The following is a 20183-nucleotide window of genomic DNA, read 5'->3' as shown; positions in this document are numbered from 1 at the left end:
CTCTCCATTGCAGAGTTTGGCGTTTACTGTCTGTTGATGGTGCTTCAGCATTCCTCTCATATCTTAACAGCAGAACAGGGTACAGGGGTGATTTTTAAAAATTACACATGATTTCAATCTTCTAAAAGCAGTTCCAATCGTCACATAATTCTGAGTTATGAACAAAATATTACTTTATGAGATAAGGCTTTTAAGAGTGATTATAGAGCTGTAACATATAAAATTTAAATTTCATCTTCAATTCAGTGAATTAATACCAAATATAACAGCTGAGAAGCTAGACTATATGAAGAAGAAGGGGGCATCAGGATTGGAGGAAGAGTCATAAACAACCTGAGTTATTTCATTTTACTTGGATCCACAATCAACACCCATGGAAGCAGCAGTCAAGAAATCAAAGAATGCATTGCATTGCTTCAATCTGCTGCAAAGGACCTCTTTAAAGTGTTGAAAAGCAAAGACGTCACCTTGACGGCTAAGGTGCCCCTGACCCAAGCCATGGTATTTTCAGTCACGTCATATGCCTGTGAGTGCTGGACAATGAATAAGGAAGACCGAAGAAGAACTGACGCCTTTGAACTGTGGTGTTGGCAAAGAATATTGAATATACCACGGACAGCCAAAAGAATGAACAAATCTGTCTTGGAAGAAGTACAACCAGAAAGCTCCTTAGAAGCAAAGATGATGAGATTGCATCTTACATACTTTGGACACGTCAGGAGGAATCAGTCCCTGGAGAAGGACATCACGCTTGGCAAAGTACAGGGTCAGCAGAAAAGAGGAAGACCCTCAACAAAGTGGATTGACACAGAGGCTGCAAAAATGAACTCAAGCATAATGACGATTGTAAGGATGGTGCAGGACTAGGCAGTGTTTCATTCTGTTGTGCATAGGGTTGCTATGTGTTGGAACTAACTCGACAGCACCTAACAACAACTACATAATAGCTGATGGAGCCCTGGTGCGACGGTGGATAAGAGTTCAGGCTGCTAACCAAAAGCTGGGCAGTTTGAAACCCTATGGAGCAGTTCTACCCTGTCCTATGTGGTCGCTATGAGTCAAAACTGATTCGACAGCAATGGTTTTATTTTTTATAACAACTGATCTTACATATTACATTTGGAAATTGATAATGATGTATCTTTAAATCTTACACTTCCTAGTTCTAAAGTAAATTATTCTCTCACAATTTAAGCTAATTATATGTAGAGAATTCACAATTTGCATTTTATTATACCAGCTATATCAAAAATAAATTTCTGTTCCTAGATGGAACAAATAGGATATGTATAAATATAAATATTCAAAATAAGCTTTATGTCATACGCACAAAAAAAAACCCAACTGCATGTTAATGCTTTTTGAGACCCTTCAAACAAAAATGTAATTATTAATGTAATTCCTTTTAAACATAAAATTCCCTAAAATTAGCAATGTAGAGGACTGAGGTAATTATCTGGATGTTCTGAAACAGGACATGTGATTTCAGATGTCATTAGAGGTCCTTAGGTACTGCAGCCTAGATGGAGGGTGGAGCCATGTGTGCATGTGTATGTGTGTACAGCACACACAGGAGGTGTACCCCCAGTGTATGTGTGCACACTTGTACAGCACACACGGTAGGTGTACCCCCAGTGTATGTGAGCACACGTGTACGGTACACACGGTAGGTATATCCCCCAGTGTGTATGTGTGCACACGTGTACAGCACACGTGATAGGTATATCCCCCACAGTGTGTATGTGTGCATATGTGTACAGCACATACAGTAGGTGTATCCTCCCCAGTGTGTATGTGTGTGCACATGTACAGCACATGTTGTAGGTGTAGCCCCTATATTATCTCTTAAATAATTGCAATTTTTCACTTTCCTGTACTGGGATGACTGGCCTGAGAGTGAATCAAATAATTTGATTTTCAGAAATTGGCTTTACCATATTAGGGGGAAAAAGCCCTGCTGTACCTAGACAATGGCTGTGTAAACATTTATAAGTCAGGCCACAAAGTCCCTGGACTGAACAGCCCTATAAGCCGTCGCCGTCACAGTCGTATAATGACATATAAATCAGGAAGACTTCACTGAACATTAACAAGGTTTTTTTTCCTCTCTGGAGTGGAAAAACCCTTGGTCCTTTTCCTGTAAACCCTTACATAAAATGTGAGCCCTGCAGAAGATGCTTTTGCAGACAAGATGAGATTGCAAGGGGCAGCGAGCAGGCAGGGGAGGGTCTAATGTGTGTGTGGGGGGGGGACATCAGATGGGTCTCACGTGTCCCCTGGCCAGTAGCAAGGTTGTCCCAGTGCCTCCAAAAAAGTCACTGGCATTGCAGCAATGACATTATAAGAGGCACTAAATTTAGGGAAGGTGATTACTATAAGAAGTAATAAGGATGCCAAGGAAATATTTCAGATCCTTAAGAAATGGCACTACAGTATCACTTACTACAACGCAGTGAAAGTGGAAAAAAAAAAAGTAAAAGCAACTAGTTTATTTCTACTCTAGGGGGAAAAAGAAAAACAGAAAACAAAACAAAACAAAAAACTCCCAGAAGGACTTCAAAGTTTAATCTTTATTTACTCTGATTTAGTTTCGTTCGATGCATGTGAGATTGACTGTAAAATTATTTTAGCAAAAAACTAAGTTATAATTAACTAAAAATATGTAGGTGACCGGATGTAAAATAAACACACAAAAATGAAAGGAACTTCCTAGGTACCAATCACTGGTTAGAAAATAAAAAGAGAAATATATCATCCATAACAGTAACTTGCAAATTATATAGATGGAACTATGTAGGACTGTCCTTAAGAAGAAATATCAGGGTCCTTCATAGGAAAAGGATCCCTGGTGGTGCACTGGTTAAAAACTCGGCTGCTAACTAAAAAGTCAGCAGTTCGAATCCACCAGCTGCTCCTTGGAAACCGTATGGAGCAGTTCTACTCTGTCCTATAGGGTCTATGAGTCAAAATCGACTTGATGGTAATGGGTTTGATTTTTTTGGTACAGTAAGAAAAAGGAGCCCTGGTGGCACAGTGGTTAAGAACACTCGAAGGCTGCTAACCGAAAGGTCAGTGGTTCAAACCCACCAGCCACTACATTGGAGAAAGATGAGGCAGTCTGCTTCCATAAATATTTACAGCCTTGGAAACCCATGTGGCAGTTCTACTCTGCACTATGAGTTGGAATCAACTCAAGGGCAACGTTTTTTTTTTTTCTTTTTTTTTCGGGGAGGGGGAGGGATACTAGGAACATCAAAATTTTATAGTAAAAATCACTGAAATAAATAATAGGAGTATCAAGCTTATGAATGGAAAAAATAAAATTGAAAAACTATCAATCCTAAAATTATTTTAGAGGTTGAATATAATTCTAATTAAAGTCACCCACAGTGGTACTTTTTAATTAACAAAACGATCCTGAAGTTCACTTAAGAATGACACAAAATTAAAAGTAAGAACATTAACACAAAACAAGACAAAAGCAAAAGCAGAAAGAATTGGGGTGGACTTTGTTTCATTAGATGTTTTTAAAAATACTATAAAGCTACAATAATTAAAACTCTGAACCAAAAGCAACAGACATTGATGGAACTGAAGAGAAGCCCAGAAACTAAAACATAGCATACAATAGTATACAATAAACAGCATCGAAATCAGTGGATAAAGAGAGAATTCTTTGCTAAATGGTGCTGGGACAATTAGTCGATCATTTAGAAAAATGTAAGTAAAACGATGCCTCACAACACACTTCAAAATAAACAGCAGGTGGATAAAGGGGTTAAATTGAGATAAAAAAGTAACATCATTAAAAAAAAAAAAAAAAAAGTCTAAATACAGGTGAGTGTCTATTCCTGAAACCAGACGATGACTTCTAAGAAAAAAAAAAAAAAGGAAATCCCTAATAACCGTTCTAGACACAAAAAATATAAAGTTAAATAAAACTGTCACGAATCTGACGAAGGTCCCATGTAAAGCGTAACTCATAGAAATCAATAATCAAAACAACAAACTCAAAAACTGCTGCTGAAATGACTTAAAAAAATTTACAGAAGAAAAAATACAAATGGCTAATAAACATATTAAAAGCCTCAACCAGTAAAGAAAGCAAAATTAAAAGGAGAAAAAGTCTGCCTATCCACTTGTCCAAGCTATGAAAAATGCTGGCTCTCAGTGTTGTCCAGGGACAGCAGAAAGGCCACCTGGAAGACCAGGAAGAAGCCTGCACTGGAGGAACCTCTCTGAAATGCAACATAGAAGGAACCATGGGGAACTCTTTAAAATCTGTGGCCCATTAATTATATGTAAAGAGATAGGAATGTGTGAAAATATAGAAAGATATTCTTCAGAGCATTATTTATACTGGTTAAAGAAAAAAAAGAAAGAGAGAGAAGAAGTGCCTACTTAATTAGGGGAATAAGTAAATACAGGAGAATATTTTATAACCACTAAAACAGTGGTCTGGCAAAATATTTAATGACTTAAGGAATGTTTAATTAAATGCTGTAAAAATAGGATATAAAACTGAGTAAATACTTGGACAAAATTTGGTGAAATGAAATAGGGAGTGAGATAAGAAGGAAAATAGAAAAAAGAGAAAGAAGGAAAGGGAAAGAGAAGGAGGAAAAAAAGGAAGAAAGAAGAGAAGGAATGAAGGAGGGCGAAAGGGAGGGAGTACAACAGCAAGGTGTCTGCATAGGCAACCCCCCACTGCTCTTAGCCATGATCTCTGTGCAGTGAGAAGCCCTGTTATTTATTTTTTTTTTTTCTCCTACATCCTTCCATACTTCTGCAAATTCTCTTCTGTGACCGTACATTATTTTTACAACCAGGAAAAACATAGACACTTGTTAAAAAACTATTAAGGACAGAAAATTCATCATGTTGCATCTCTATCAGGTCAAAAAGAATTGGACCCTGCAGACACGGGGAGTTAAAATAACGAGAGTTTGGCTATATTCCCAGGATGCCAAAACAATGGGTTAGCTTAATTAACTGGGGGAGAATTAGTCACCTGATGGACTGAAAGGCTGCTCTTGCATTTTTTTACAAGAAAAAGTCTGACAGGTCCCGTGTCAGCAATATTTCGGGAAATGGTGCAAAAGTTAACAGACGTTATTTCTTTGGCCCTACCTATCCTGACAGGGATGGTGAGCTCCTATCTCCTGCTTGGTCAGTCTTTGTGGCTGTGGGAGCCAAGCTCTCCCCATCTGTCCTGCACATACTTACAGCCTGACAGACTTAGGTTTTCTTCCCATCCTTCAACAACAAGAATAAAATAATTTCAGTGAGATTAATTTACACCTTTCTAAAAAGATCTAAAGAAACCACTGATTCTTCCCAGGGTTGATTTTCAGGCTTGAAGATATTCCAATCTTATTTGTCTTTCTTCATCTCTCCACCGTTTTGAGTCAGATTATTAACATTTTCATTCGAAAGGGAAAGGTAATTTAGAATCTTTTTGCTGCTCTGAAATCCAATGTTGGGAAAAGAGGTTAATAAGGATGCTCCAACAGGACTGGAGGAACTCTGTTTGCAAAAATACAACTATTTTAAAGACTGGGGGGAGGGCTTGAGCCTAATTACACAGGTACCCTGGTATCCCTGACCAGCGGCTTAACAAGTAAAAAGTTGGCGGCTGACTCATTCCCTTTATTCACGCCATTCCTTTTTCCTACCGTGGGAATTTATAAATAGGAGGTGATTGGAAGGCATGATAGCACGGATCACATCTGCCAAATGACAAATTCTGGCCACCTTCATGTCATGTTCCTCCCAGCCAGCCACTCGAGTTGACAAAACATAATGGTCCTTCAATAAAGTAAAAAATAAAAACAAGTAAACTGCTTATTATAAATGCACACTAGAAAAAAAAAACAAAAAAACTCAGTGGTGGCATCTGGGCCATTTTACAAATATTTTTACTAGTTCCCTGTTTTAGTATCATCAGATTGTTCTTATCTGTTACCAGCAGGCTAGATTGGGGGCTGTTCTTAGCTGAATGACATGTTTTTAACTCTTAGAAAATCTACAAAGAGCACAGCACTATTTTAAACTCTAAACTTTAACTTCTCTCATTTGACTACAAGGTAGGTAGAATTCTTTGTCATTTAGGCACTGATAAGCCTGTATCTGTAGGATCCCTGCCCTGCTTCTATAGCCTGAGAGTTGAAGTTAAGAAGGAGGTGGTATCAGAGCTGGCAATATTTCCTTGAGTTAATTTTTAAAATTTACATTCAAAAGAAATGGCAGTGGCCTCTGCACGGGTCATTTCTTTCGATAGAATGAAAACAGGAAGAGTCTCAAATATTTTTCGAAACCTCCCCAGGATGGCACACGGTGACACGTGGTCAGTGGATCCTCATGCTTTCATATGTTACAGCGGGAACTTTCAGAAATGACTTACTGGGTTGTACGTCTGATTGAACAACTGCTCAGCTTGCTACATTGCAAAGTTGGGGAGGCATTGAAGCACAGACAGGGAAAGAAGGAAAGATCCAGAAAAACAGCATTAGCTCAACAAATCCAGTGCATTCGCACAGACAAAACTGGTTGTTAAAAAAGAAGAAAATTCAGTTTCTAAACATTCCACGGTGAAAGTGAGAGGCTCTAGGGAAATACAAATGTTGACTCTGGCTCCTAAAAAAGAATAGCTGGAATAAGAAATTTAAGGTTTGTGTTACTTTCCCTTTCTCAAGTTAAATAACCCATGAAATAAAGAAAGCTGTCCACTTTTGATGATACATGAAGTGCTGGCTCCTAGCAATGAATCAGAAGAAGTACTTTTGGCCAAGCCTGCAATTTATTACCTGAACTTCAAAGATGGTAATAATAAAAGATTAATTAAATCTTATCACTGAATTTATAGCCCTTCTTTTACATTAACACAACCTTGAATTTTCTATTCAGTCTAACTTTAGAGCAATAAAGACCAGCAAACAGCAGGTTAGCAATAGCAAAATAGCAGTAAGCAAGACATTACAGGATTAACAGTAAATTGGAGAAGAAAAATTTTAAGTCAGTAGGAAGATTAAAGGGAACCAAAATACAGGATTATCCATTGGCCACCACCAGTTTTGACTGTTAGTCCAAAATTAACAAAAAGTATAATTCTTGAAGACTTTCCTATTATGTTCCAAGTACTTTAAAATCTATAATGTTCCCCTGCCTATTCTGTGTAGAAGATTGAAATGTTTGTGGATTTAAAAGTACTAAACACGATTTTAAATTGTACTCTCAATGTCTACTTCTTAAATGCTCTCACCATTAATTTGGGGTTCAATGTCAAGGTGTAGAAGAGGAACTACTGTAGGAACCTTTGCCCTGCTTTAAGTGGAGACACGGAAGCCTTTGCACAGCCTGAATTTCTTGTTCTCCAAACTTTACTGAAATAAACGGTAATTTTATCATGATTTAAAAAACTGATATTAACCGGAAAATGACCAAATAGCTTAAATCATAACATTTTGAATGACAGTTGCTTCTTAGTTGATTTCTAATTATATAGGATAAATTTACCTCTAAATCTGGATCACCAAATACTTTTTTGAAAGACAAAATGATCCACAGATCACTAAGCAGGTTCTCTCAATCTCAACCCCTAGGTGTCTAGTTATCATTGATGAATGAATGTACATTTATATACTAGTAGTTGTGTTTTCTGGTTAGTATCATTTTATTAGCCTCACTATGATCGCAGAGATTTCCTCACACATAAACACTGGATTGCATCATTTTAAATAGGGGGAAGGGAATGTGCCTATATTTCCTATCACAAGTAACTGGACATGTCTTTACATGATATAATAAAGAATTAAAAGTGACTCTGATGTGAATATTCTCCACAAACTTTTATGTAAAAACTCACTTTGCCAATGTCAAACATTGTTTATAACAGGAAAATAAATTTAAGTCACCATTTGGGTTCCATCGTCACTGACAGACAAGGGTTCTATTCCACTAGACACAGGATGTGGTGTAGATTTTTTGGTGAAAATACCTGGATGCTCACAAATCTTGAGCAAATTTCCATTGGGAATTCATGTTGTATTTATGGCATAATAAAACTATTATGTTTTCAGCTTTCATTTAGCAAACTTTTATATTTTACTCATAACTAGCATACCCTTTTATTTAAAAGGAGACCCAGATACTCCCTACACTTTTATAACTGCTTATTTTTCCAGCATAAATGATGTGTTTATATGTACATTCATATACTGTTGGCTTAGAATTTCAAATATTTCATGTAGATCCCAATTTTTTTAAGGTGATGGGTACTTGAGGTTTTTACAGAACTATTTATTAGCAAAAATTAAAGACTACTGGAAAAAAATTATTTTAAACTTTTGAATTTAGTTGATGATACTGAGCCAAAAACAACAAAATGGCATTTGCAAGGTTACGTATAAAAACATTTAAATTATAATTACCCTACTTAATCTCACTGTAGTATGCATTTAGGTGACAGTATAAACAAAGATTATTTATAAACTTAAAAACAAAGTTAACTTTTCATAAGTTAAATGGCTTCTTTACAGCACCCAATTACTTGTTAGTTTAATTCTGATGGAGTGCTGGAATATTAAAATGCTGTTAGGAATAATGCTAAAATGTTTACAGGATTCGGTATGTGAATTTAGGTACCTGGCATCTACCTGAGTGTCTGAGGAAACTACACGCTCTATGTGATCTCTCAGGTGAGCCACAGCTATGTTGAAGGAAACTAAAATTGAATTGTATAGATGCTGATTTGTTAAACTAGTTAAGTCATATACATGCCAATGATAAGCATGAATATGCGAACCTCTTCCTTCTAATTACCAGAGGATTTCAAATTCCGTAGATGACCGACACTAAGCAGGCATGTGTTTGGTATATATCTGCAAAAATAATAAATGTGGTGCCCTGGTCTCCATAAAGGCTCCTCAGGGTTGATGGAGGGCGTCCTTCAAGCCCAATCCTATTCGAAGCCCTCTGCCCTCCAGATTCAGCACACTGTGACTCAGGTAAGACTCAGGTAAGATTCACTAGGTGCAATGAATTTCTCTCTTTTGCAGTGATCTTAAAGCTTGCTTTATGATCAGAGAACTGTATATTAAAATAAAAAGTACCTTTCAAGGCTGGTTTCTTGAAACGCATATGCACGTATAACATATTGCAGAACACAGTCACGTATGTGTCAAGAATGTGTATCACACACCCAGTGCACACGTAGCCAAGTCGATCTCCATTAAAACAGCCTCAAATAGGCAGTTTAAATCCTTTTATTGTTTAAGACTCCTATTCAACTAAATATTGCTTGAAATAAGTGAGATGTTTAGTGGTTTGGGAAATAGATTTCGCAATACAGAAATTCTCTTGCTGTTTTGTTATAAAGGAACTTGATCCATCTATCTGTATTAACAAGTAGACTTCACTACTATGAAACTTCTCATGAGAAGTTCTTAAAATTCCCTGGTAAAATGAGCACAGCATAGTCACATTTCAGTGATAAACACCATCACACAACACGTTGTATGAAATTTTAAAATACCCAGAATAATTTCTCCACAGGTGCATGTTTCTTTCATATCCCTGATCATCCATGTCATATATTTTCATAACTCTAACAAATATATTCCCATTTCAGTGTGCTATGAATTATACACAAATTTTATTAGACACTTTATTTGATATTTTAGATTCTTATCATTTCTTTTGAATGAGTTTGTAAACTGCCAAAGAGAAACAAAACACTGAAACTCATAATGCTATGAGTTTTATGTGAACAGTGAGTGCAGACGTACCAAACAACACAGGGAAAAAGTGAAAGGAACAATGCATGACTGGAAAGGTACTCCACAAAAATGCCCAGGTCAGAGAAAACATGTTAATGCTACAATGTGAGAATGCTTTCTTTTCCAGAGCCTTCTACACGAACAAGCTTTCTTAGACATCAAGGCCATTTTTGGTCAAGTATAAGCAGTCATCCCACAGGTAGGCTAAGATCTTGACTTGTTTTGGTGAACTTCTAGGAATTGTCAGGAAAAAACTCTGCAAAGTTCCCATACAAAAGAATCAGACCTACTTCTCTGAAAGGAGCAAACTTTTATCAATGTCTAATGGGCCTCCCTTGATTGTTTGGTTTGTTGCAAACATTTGCATTCATCTTTTTGGATAGTTGAGATTTGCCCAGAGAGGAGCGGCTGGTTTTCATGGTTTCACTTCCACTACATTATTTTCATCTATTTTTCAAGTTTTCTTGAAAAAGACAGGAAACCTAAGATAATTTTTCAGGTTCACAGACAGATTGGATGCAGACTTCTCAGGAAGAAAGTTAAGAGGGTTTAATTCCTTTATCAGCAGACAGCAAAAGATAAGCAGTTTGTTTCTTCTGACAAATGTCTCTTCCTTTCTCATTTTAGAAATTCATTTTAAAATCAACATTTTTTTTTGACTCAGACTTCACTTACCTTTTTTAACTGTGCTTCCAATTTGCTACATTCCTCTTTCTTTTGTTCAATGGCTATTTCTAGAGACTTTAATTTGGAGTCCCTTTTCAGCCCTGCTGAGGCTAATGAAGATGCATGTTCTTTGAGGTCAATTAAACTAGACTGAAAGGAAAAGAAGGCTCGTAAGTAAAGCACTGCAATTTGAATACATTGATTCTCTACTAACAATAAAGTGTACATTAGACAGAAAGGGTAAACAGAGTCTTACTAAGGTGACAATAGTCAGCTCTGGCCAGGCAATTAAAGTTGGCCAGTTTACAGAACCAAGCAGGGCCTAACTGCAGCAGAATTAAATGTGGCCCAATGGTGTGGTCAGTAAATGCATGCTTCATGTCTCAAAGTCATGCTAATGATGTCAGTCCCAAGGTGGTCTTTATATGTCATGGCAAAACACACACCCTGAGCCTTCCGCTTACATTTATTGCTGTCAGGTCACACAGACTCTAAGACAAATATGAACAAAAATACCGACTGTACTGCTTTCTCTCAAAACGCAAAAAAAAAAAAAAAAAAGCAAGTATAAAAGAGGAATTCTTTTGAATTTTTTTAATCATATTCCATTTCTTTCCTTTAACAGAAAAATGACCAATGGTTTCTGAAACATCCTCTGGAGGATCTAAGATAAAATTATTTTAAAAATTAAAGTAGACTTTATGTTCTAAAAAAATTAGTCCTTCACAAATCCAAATTCAGCCAACATAATGAATCTCCCCAACTCAGGAATGGGGTTACCTAAAATATTCCACTCATCCATCATGTCCGTAAACCATGAGCTTCCCTGTATAGTCTGAATTCCCAAAACTAAAGAAATAAACACTTGTCTGTTTTACTGAACACAACTTTGTCACTTAGGAGGGCAATGTTCATGAATGAGTATGAAATGGTTAGCAATATCTAACCAGGCAAGTAAAGTGATCAAGATCCACCCAAAATCAGGCATTGTGCATTTCCTTTATATCCATCTACAGAACCTAGGATGACAGCAAACACACACTGGTCTCTCAGTAAATGATGCTACATAACACTTTGTGCCTAGGCTGCTTCATGGGCACTGGAATGATCATGATGAAGATAACCACCACCACTGTCACCTAGCAAGGTCCTCCTAACGACCCTCTGAGGGACAGGTTAGTCTTGCCCATTTCCCAGGTAAGGAAAGTGAGGCTCAGGTGAGTTAAGTGTCTTGTCAATGATCACTTGTCTATCAAAGGGAGATGTAGGTCTCAAACTCAGGTCTCCACCTACAATTCCATTGCCCTTTATCCTATCACTTCCACAGAAATAACAAAGAACCTCATAATCTAGACATTTCTTGTCATAGTGGATGTGTATTCTCACCCCAACTAAATTATAAGCTCCCTGTGGACAGCAATTTTTTGTTGTTGTTCTTTACAAATTTTAAGTTGCCTAGTGTGACCGTCAGTCTGTGTGTCAACTTGGCTAGACATCAGTTCCAACTTAACCAAACGCTAACTTAGGTGTTGCTGTGAAGGTATTTTGTAGATGTGGCTAGCATCTACAATCAGGTGGTTATCCTCAATAATCTGGATGGGCCTGATCCAAGCAGTAGAATCAGGAGAAAAACTGAAGAAAGGAGAAATTTCACCACTGGACTGAGCAAGCATACATAATACACCTCTACATACATTCGTCAGTCCTGTTTCTCTGGCAGAACCAGCTCAGTGCCAGGCATGCTGGACGTGCACAATAGATATTTGCTGAAACGCTCACCTCAAATTCACATAACCTAAGCATTGTTGACGCAATTATTTTCATTTAACAATCTCGCTCCACCACATCAAGATCTCTTTCTCAGTTTGAGCCATATCATTGATTTTAAGGTACAAAGCCATCAACAGCACTTATAATCAGAGAAGAATTCTACAGATGAGGTCAATGTTTCTGTGCCTTTTTTTTTTTTTTACATACAAAGTATAGTCACTATAGATGACCCAAGTTACAATTACCAGTGAAACAGTAGGGAGACAATTTAAATTCTTTCTTATCAAAGAAAATAATCTCTTCTTCAAAAAACTTTAGGAATATGGATTTCACTTCTGGGTTTCCTCAAAACTCCTCTTATTCACCAATCCTTCCTGTCTTCGTCTCAATTCTTAATTTAGACACGAATTAGTACAGAATTATCAAAAACCAAAGAGCCTAGGTAATCCCAGAGGGCTGGGAAATGGTCAACTGTGCAGCAATACAGTCCGAGGAAAAAAGGAGAGGACATTTCTGGTTGACAAAAGTGTGAAGGGGCCAACCGTGGACGATGGTGTTTACCTCAGAGTTGTAGAGATTAAATAAAATAATATAATCCACATTCTTGCTTCTCAAACTTCTCCACAGAAATACCCGAATAAACTGGAAGGGGGACTAGGTATCCCTTAGAGTATGGGGGACTCTCATCTAGCTCAATGTGTCTTCTCCATAACCCCAAGCAAGAAATTTCTTTTAAGTATATTGTTCTACCTTAAGAACAGACATAAGATTTGCATTCTGTCTCTGCATCTTTAATAACATGGAAATACTGTTTAAAATTATTTCCCATAACATGAAAAGAATATTCTGGAAAAGCAGCCACATTTAATCTATACCTTTCTGCTGAGCTGGCACTACATGTCCTAACCCCAGGCATACAGGGTAATCAATTTGAGAAGGATGGATGAATGTAAAGCACACAGCATAAGAATTAGCACCTCAAAGGATCTCAATAAAGTGGCGCTGATATTATTATTACCGATGCACTGTTATTGTTTTTATCTCAAGCAAAGGATCACGGGACTTTGAAAACACAGTGACTCCTCTGCGCCACACAAATGTGGTAAGATATAAAGAAAAGTTTCAAGGAGTCGTATTGTGTACAGTCAGTAAAGATATGCTTAGGGCACTACTACAAAAAGTATTTTCTGTTGAATTTGTGCATTTCACAGAAAAAATGTGCCCACGTTCCCCAAGTTTTCACACAGTCCCTCAAACTAAGTCTCAAGGCTACAATGAACATGGGCTAATGAGGGTCATCAACAGGGTTCATTTGTTTTTTGAACTCACCTCTTTCTCAGTCAGTTCAGCTTGTAAAGCGTTGACTTTCTCTTTCAAGTCTTTGTTCTCTTTTCGGAAAGATTCTATCTCTTCTAGTCTTTCCCGATCGTCTCTCTCCCGCTGTTCTTTCAAGCGCTCGATGATTCTCTCCTGTGAGTCAATTGTCACAGAAGAGGTGAGAATCCATCAGTGTACGTGTCAAAGCACACTACCACAGGTAATCAGAAGCAACGCACATAAGAAGAAGCAATAAGTACAAGAACTGCTCTACAAGAAATGACAGTCGGAAGATAAGCAAAACTGGGTTTGGAAATAGAGGCTTTGTATAACTGCATTTGGGAAAGATCATCAATATAGCTTTATTGCAGTGTTGTAAGATGCCTCAGTGTTCAAGCTCTGATGCCCTTCTTGGTTCATAGTGGTATCTGGAAAACTCCTAGAGTAGTTCCAGAAGAGGGATGTGCAGGCATTGAGTCTACACTTGTCAATGTCTTGTACAGGCAAGGAAAAAAAGCAGAACTGAGCTCTTTGTTCAGCCCCCGTTGCTTGGACACTCCATTTTACTTCAAAGAGCCTTCCTTGGTTTCTGAAGACTCTTCTCTGGCTACCTATGGACTGCAGAGGGGCAGGACACAGGCCCTCTAGGATTTAGGGCTGAACTCACAGTGAGCACTTGAGACAAAATAAAGAATAAGCTTCAGGGCTTCAAATCGGTTCAGTCATGGCCAAGAAAGTGAAACCAGAACAGAATTTTTTAAATTTAGGTGATCAGGAACCATAACCAGAACAGAAAAAAATTACAGGTTGAAGCCCTGGGATGGGAGACTAGGAAGAGGTGTAGTGAGCCCTTGCAGGAGCCTGATGTGTGCGGTTGGATTATCGCGAGGACTGCAGAAAGCAACACACATTCAAAGTGGCATGATCGGCTGCCATCTTTAAACTGGGCGCCACTGTTTCCCAGTCTGCATTTTCCACTCTGTGCAGAATCCCACGGCCAAGAGATTTAGTTGCTATGCAACGCGTACACTGCCCTTGTTTTCTAACAGGAAGAGTAAGTTTCTACCAGGGCTTTGACCTATAATTTTTCCTGTTCCAGTTATGGTTCCAGGTCACCCAAATTTTAGAAATTCGAGTCTATTCCAGTGTCGCCTTGGCCATGGCTGAACTGGGGAGAACTGGTTCGAAGCCCTGATGAGTCCACTGTGCATGCAATTTCCCAGTGTGTCTGGAGATTTTTACTTCCGTGTTTTCAGTAGCTGCTTGGCAATCAGTAGTATGCTGAAACACTGCCTGAATGTGAACAAAGTTCAAACAGCAGCTTTCCTTTACTGAGGACTTACATGTGAGGTACCATGATGTCTCCTTCTCATCTAGTTATTATCACAGCTGTGAGGTCACAGCAGTGCTCCCAGGAACAGTGGAGAGAGAGGGATTCGACCCTCAGAGAGGCCGGCTGACTCATATAAAGTGACCCAGCTCCGAGATAGAGACTCAGCCTGGCATCCAGGTCTCACAAGGCTGCACTGCCACAGATGTAGCCATTCCAGGAGGACTGAGGACCTGTTCCCCTGGACTCTCATACTAAAATGAAAACACTATTTTGGTAGAAACCCTTTCTAAAAACGTGGGACCACGCTGTTATCAGGAGTCCCTGGGTGGCACAAATGGCTAAATCTCAGCTACTAACCAAAAGATTAGTGGTTCGGGTCCACCCAGAGGCACCTCAGAAGAGAGGCCTGGCAATCTGCTTCCAAAAAATCAGCCATTGCAAACTGTGTGGAGCACAGTCCTACACTGATACACATGGGGTCACCATGAGTGGGAATCGACTCGACAGCAACTGGTACTAATATCAAAATAAGAGCCTTTTCAAGGTCATGGAAGCTCCATAGACACAACCAATCTCCCTGAGGGAATGAATTACTGGGCTGAGGGCTGTGTGGAACATGGTCTTGGGGAATATGTAGCTCAACTGGCATAACATAGTTTATAAAGAAAGTGTTCTACATTCTACTTTGGTAAGTAGCGTCTGGCATCTTAAAACTTGTGAGTGGCCATCTAAGATACTCCACTGGTCTCACCTCACCTGGAGCAACGGAGAATGAAGAAAACCAAAGGCACAAAGGAAAGACTGGTCCAAAGGACTAATGGGCCACAAGTACTACAGCCACCACCAGGCTGAGTCCAGCATAACTAGATGGTGCCTGGCTGCTCTGATAGGGATCACAATAGAGGGTTCTGCACAGAGCTGGAGAAAAATGTAGAACAAAATTCTAATACAAAAACAACAACAACAAAAAAAAGACTTACTGGCCTAACAGAGACTGGAGAAATCCTGATAGTATGGCCTCCAGACACCCTTTTAGCTCAGTAGTGAAGTCACTCCTGAGGTCCACCCTTCAGCCAAAGATTAGACAGGCCCATAAAACAAAATGACACTATATGGGCACACCAGCCCAGGGGCAGGGACGAAAAGGCAGGAGGGGACCCGAAAGCTGGTAATAGGGTACTCAAGGTCAAGAAGGGGAGGGTGTTGACATGTCACAGGAATGGCAACCAATGTCACAAAACAATAGGTGTACTTATTGTCTAATGAGAAGCTAGTTTGTTCTGTAAACCTTCATTTAAAGTACAATTAAAAAAATAGAAAACCTCCTTAAAAAAAATTACACTACTAGAAATCAGGATAGTGGCCATTTTAAGGCAGAAAGGATGCAATAGTTGCTGGAAATGGATATGAGGGAGAGTTCCTGGATTACAAGTAATGTTCTATTTCTTTACCTGGGTGGCAGATACGGGTGAGTTCACTTAAAGGTAACTCACTGAGTTGTTGTAATTCAATAAAAAAAAAGTTTATTTCAAAAAAAAAAGAACCTTTTCAGTTTTTTTAAAGAAAAATTCCATGAAGGTAAGCCTTGAGTTAGTTTTGTGAAATTAGTTTTAATATATCTTCAAATTTCCTTTTGGGTGGGTGTATTAAAAAATACTGGTATAGCAACTACACCTAAAAAAAAAAACTAAGGATCCTGATATTTATATTCTTATAAGTACACAGTGTAAGACAATGCCTGATACAGAAAAAAAAAATACAGTGCCTTAATGCAGAGGCAAGTTAGTGTGAACACTGAGGCTGTGATTTAAGATCCTCCAAGGAAGCAACTGTTCTACCCCAATTACAATAATTTATGCGTCTCATGCTTTCAAGGAAAAAAAGTGTACCATTACTGTTTGCAATCATTTAAAGACACTTTAAATGAAGTATATCATTACAGTGGTTGGAGAGGGGGGTAGAAAAAAATGACTATTAATTGCCAGTTATTTGTTTCTTCTTGATTACGGTGACAGTGTTATATTACTCCATCAGAGATAAGGCAGAGCAGATGGCTGTGTGATCTATGGGAAGAAATGGCCACAGGGCATGGTGCGGTAAGCCTTTCAAGGGCTTGTAAGAATTTCAGCTACCAAGTCCTTACTGCCTCTTGCGTACCTTTACTATAAAAAGCTTCAATCTGGTTGACCCGCCACCCAGCCCTCTCCATCCCATCACTTCCAATGCATGGCTATTGAAGGGACATTTCTTTTTTTTAATTTTAATTAGCAATAATGCTTTCTTTAACTGAGGTCCCCCTCCCTCCAAAAAAAAAAAAAAAAACTTTTGCTTATTAAACTCTATCTGGTTTTGAGCTGCACTGGAGACAAGATACTACTGTCCTCTGTACCTGTACGCACCTGAATACTCACAAAAGAAACACATTCTTAAAATCTGATGCTTTCTTAGGTTTTATTTTGAAGCTCAAAGTTGGAGGGGGAAAAAAAAACTATAATGAAGTATTTTTGGTCCCAAAGACATTTCTTCTCTCTCTCACGTTTCTCAGAGCCGTCAATGTTCTTTTTCAGCTCAGACTTTCTTCTCCAGTGTGTTCTAGATTCCTAGGGGAATGAAGACACTCACCCAGCCATTTGACCTAAATCCCCAGGTTTATAATCATCCCCTGAATGCTAGGGATAACTAAACTGACCTTGCACTTGGAATGACCCTCTGGTCTTCCAGTCACCCTCTGGTCAGCTCTTCACACTTGGGACAGATTCTGAGTCTCACATCTACCAACCACCCTGGAACTGTGTGGAGGGCCATTTCTAAAGCCCCAAACTGACCACAAGACAGCACTATTAGGAGACCTCCCCAGGAATGCCTCCTGCCAGGTCATGTGGCATTTATACTCACTCAGCATCCTTCTAAGGCCTCCCTGCGTGCCCATCCTCCCAGCCTAACTTCCCAGAGGGCAGCACCAAATCCTAGGATATTTTCTGACCCAGTACTGGTAAGCTCTCCAGCATACAACAGTCAATTAAAAAGAATGATGAAAGGAATGTTCTTGTTATGTGCTGTCAAGATGATTCCTACTTGTAGTGACCCATGTGACAGAGCAGAATGGCCCCATAGGGTTTTCTAGGCTATAATCTTTATTGGAGTTGATCTCCAGGTCTTTCTCCCATGGATCCACTGGGTGGGATCAAACCACCAACCTTTCAGTTAGCAGCCAAGTGCTTAATCACTGTACCACCATGGCTTATTAGATGAAAGAAATAAAAACCCTAATTAGAGACCCACCACTTGTCTGTCAGTTTGGCATACTCTGATGGCTTTCATGTTGCTGTGATGCTGGAAACTATGCCACCAATATTTCAAATACCAGCAGGGTCACCCAAGATGGACAGGTTTCAGTGGAGCTTCCAGACTAACACAGATAAGGAAGAAAGACTTGGCCATCCACTTCTAAAAAATTGGCAAGTGAAAACCTTATAAGTAGCAGTGTAACACTGTCTGGTATAGTGCCAGAAGATGAGCCCCTCAGGTTGGAAGAAACCCAAAATACGACTAGGGAAGAGCTGCCTCCTCAAAGGAGAGTAGACCTTAATGACACAGATGGAGTAATGCATTTGGGACCTTCATTTGCTGATGTGGCACAACTCAAAATGAGAAGAAATAGCTGCAAACATCCATTAATAATTAGAACATGGAATGCACGAAGTATGAAGCCATAAAAAATGAAATGGAACACATTAAGATCAATATCCTACACATTAGTGAGCTGAATGGACTGGTATTGGCCATTCTGAATTGGAAAATCATATGTTCTACTATGCTGGGAATAACAAACTGAAGAGGAATGGTGTCACATTCATTGCCAAAAAAAAAAATTAAGATCTACCCTGAAATACAACAGTCAGTGACAAGATAATATCCATATGCCTACAAGGAAGACCAGTTAATACAACTATTATTCAAATTTACGTACCAATCACTAATGCCAAACATGAGGAAATTGAAGATTTGTACCAACTTCTGCAGTCTGAAATTCATCAAACATGCAATCAAGATGCGTTGATAATTACTGGTGATTGGAATGTGAAAACTGGAAACTAAGAAGAAGGATCGGTAGTTGGAAAATATGGCTTTGATGATAGAAAACACCACCAGAGATCACATGATAGAATTTTGCAAGACCAATGACTTATTCATTGCAAATATCTTTTTTCAACAACATTTTTTTTTTTTTTTTTTAAACAGTGACTATACACGTGGACCTCACCACATGGAATAAACAGGAATCAAATCAACTACATCTGTGGAAAGAGACAATGGAGAAGCTCAGTGTCATCAGTCAGAACAAGGCCAGGCGCTGACTTCGAAACAAACCATACGCAAGTTCAAGCTGAAGCTGAGGAAAATTAAAACAAGCCTGTCATGGATTGAATTATGTCCCCCGAAAAACGTGTGTATCAGTTTGGCTGTGCCATGATTCCCAGTATTACGTGGTTGTCCTCCATTTTGTGATTGTAACTTTATGTTGAAGAGGATTAGGGTGGGACTGTAACACCCTTACCCACCCCCCTCACATCCCCCATCCAATATAAAGGGAGTTTCCCTGGGGTGTGACCTGCACCACCTTTTATCTCTCAAGAGACAAAAAGGAAAGGGAAGTGAGAAAACAGGGGGACCTCATACCACCAAGAAAGCAGTGCCAGGAGCAGAGCGGGTCCTTCAGACCTGAGGTTCCTGCTCTGAGGTACTCCCAGACCAAGAGAAGACTGATGCATCACAAGGACCTTCCTCCAGAGCTAACAGAAAAAGAAAGCCTTTCCCTGGAACCAGCACCCTGAATTCAGACTTCTAGCCTACTGGGCTGTGAGAAAATAAATTTCTCTTTGTTAAAGCCATGCACTTGTGGTATTTCTGTTATAGCAGCACTAGATAACCAGGATAAAGTCCACAAGAGCAAAGTGTGACCTCGAGTATATTCCATCAGAATTTAGAGACCATCTCAAGAACAGATTTGATGCACTGAACACTAATGACTGAAGACCAGGTGAATTGTGGGATGACATCAAGGACATCAAATATGAAGAAAGTAAAAAGCTGCTAAAAAGACAAGAAAGAAAGAAAGAAAAGACCAAAACGGATGTCAGAAGAGACTCTGAAACTTGCTCTTGAACATCAAGTAGCTAAAGCAAAAAGAAGAAAAGATGAAGTAAAAGAGCTGAATGTAAGATTTCAAAGGGCGGCTGCAGAAGGCAAAGTGAAGTATTATAATGAAATGTGCAAAAAACTGGAGTTAGAAAAGCAAAAGGAAAGAACATACTCAGTAT

At 38.9% G+C, this 20183-nt stretch overlaps 1 protein-coding gene across 1 annotated transcript in view; it reads right to left on the bottom strand.

Annotated features, from left to right (window-relative positions):
- The window catches only part of ERC2 (ELKS/RAB6-interacting/CAST family member 2), an 866181-nt gene that overhangs the window by 331409 nt on the left and 514589 nt on the right, over positions 1 to 20183 (bottom strand). The window contains 2 exon segments of the mRNA XM_064275182.1: positions 10452 to 10592; positions 13542 to 13682. Of these exon segments, the coding sequence (XP_064131252.1) occupies positions 10452 to 10592; positions 13542 to 13682 (282 nt within the window).

Source organism: Loxodonta africana, chromosome 22 (genome assembly GCF_030014295.1).
Source record: "Loxodonta africana isolate mLoxAfr1 chromosome 22, mLoxAfr1.hap2, whole genome shotgun sequence".
Taxonomy (NCBI): Eukaryota; Metazoa; Chordata; class Mammalia; order Proboscidea; family Elephantidae; genus Loxodonta; species Loxodonta africana.
The sequence above is the reverse complement of the archived record's forward strand: the minus strand, read 5'-3'. Positions and strand labels throughout refer to the sequence as shown.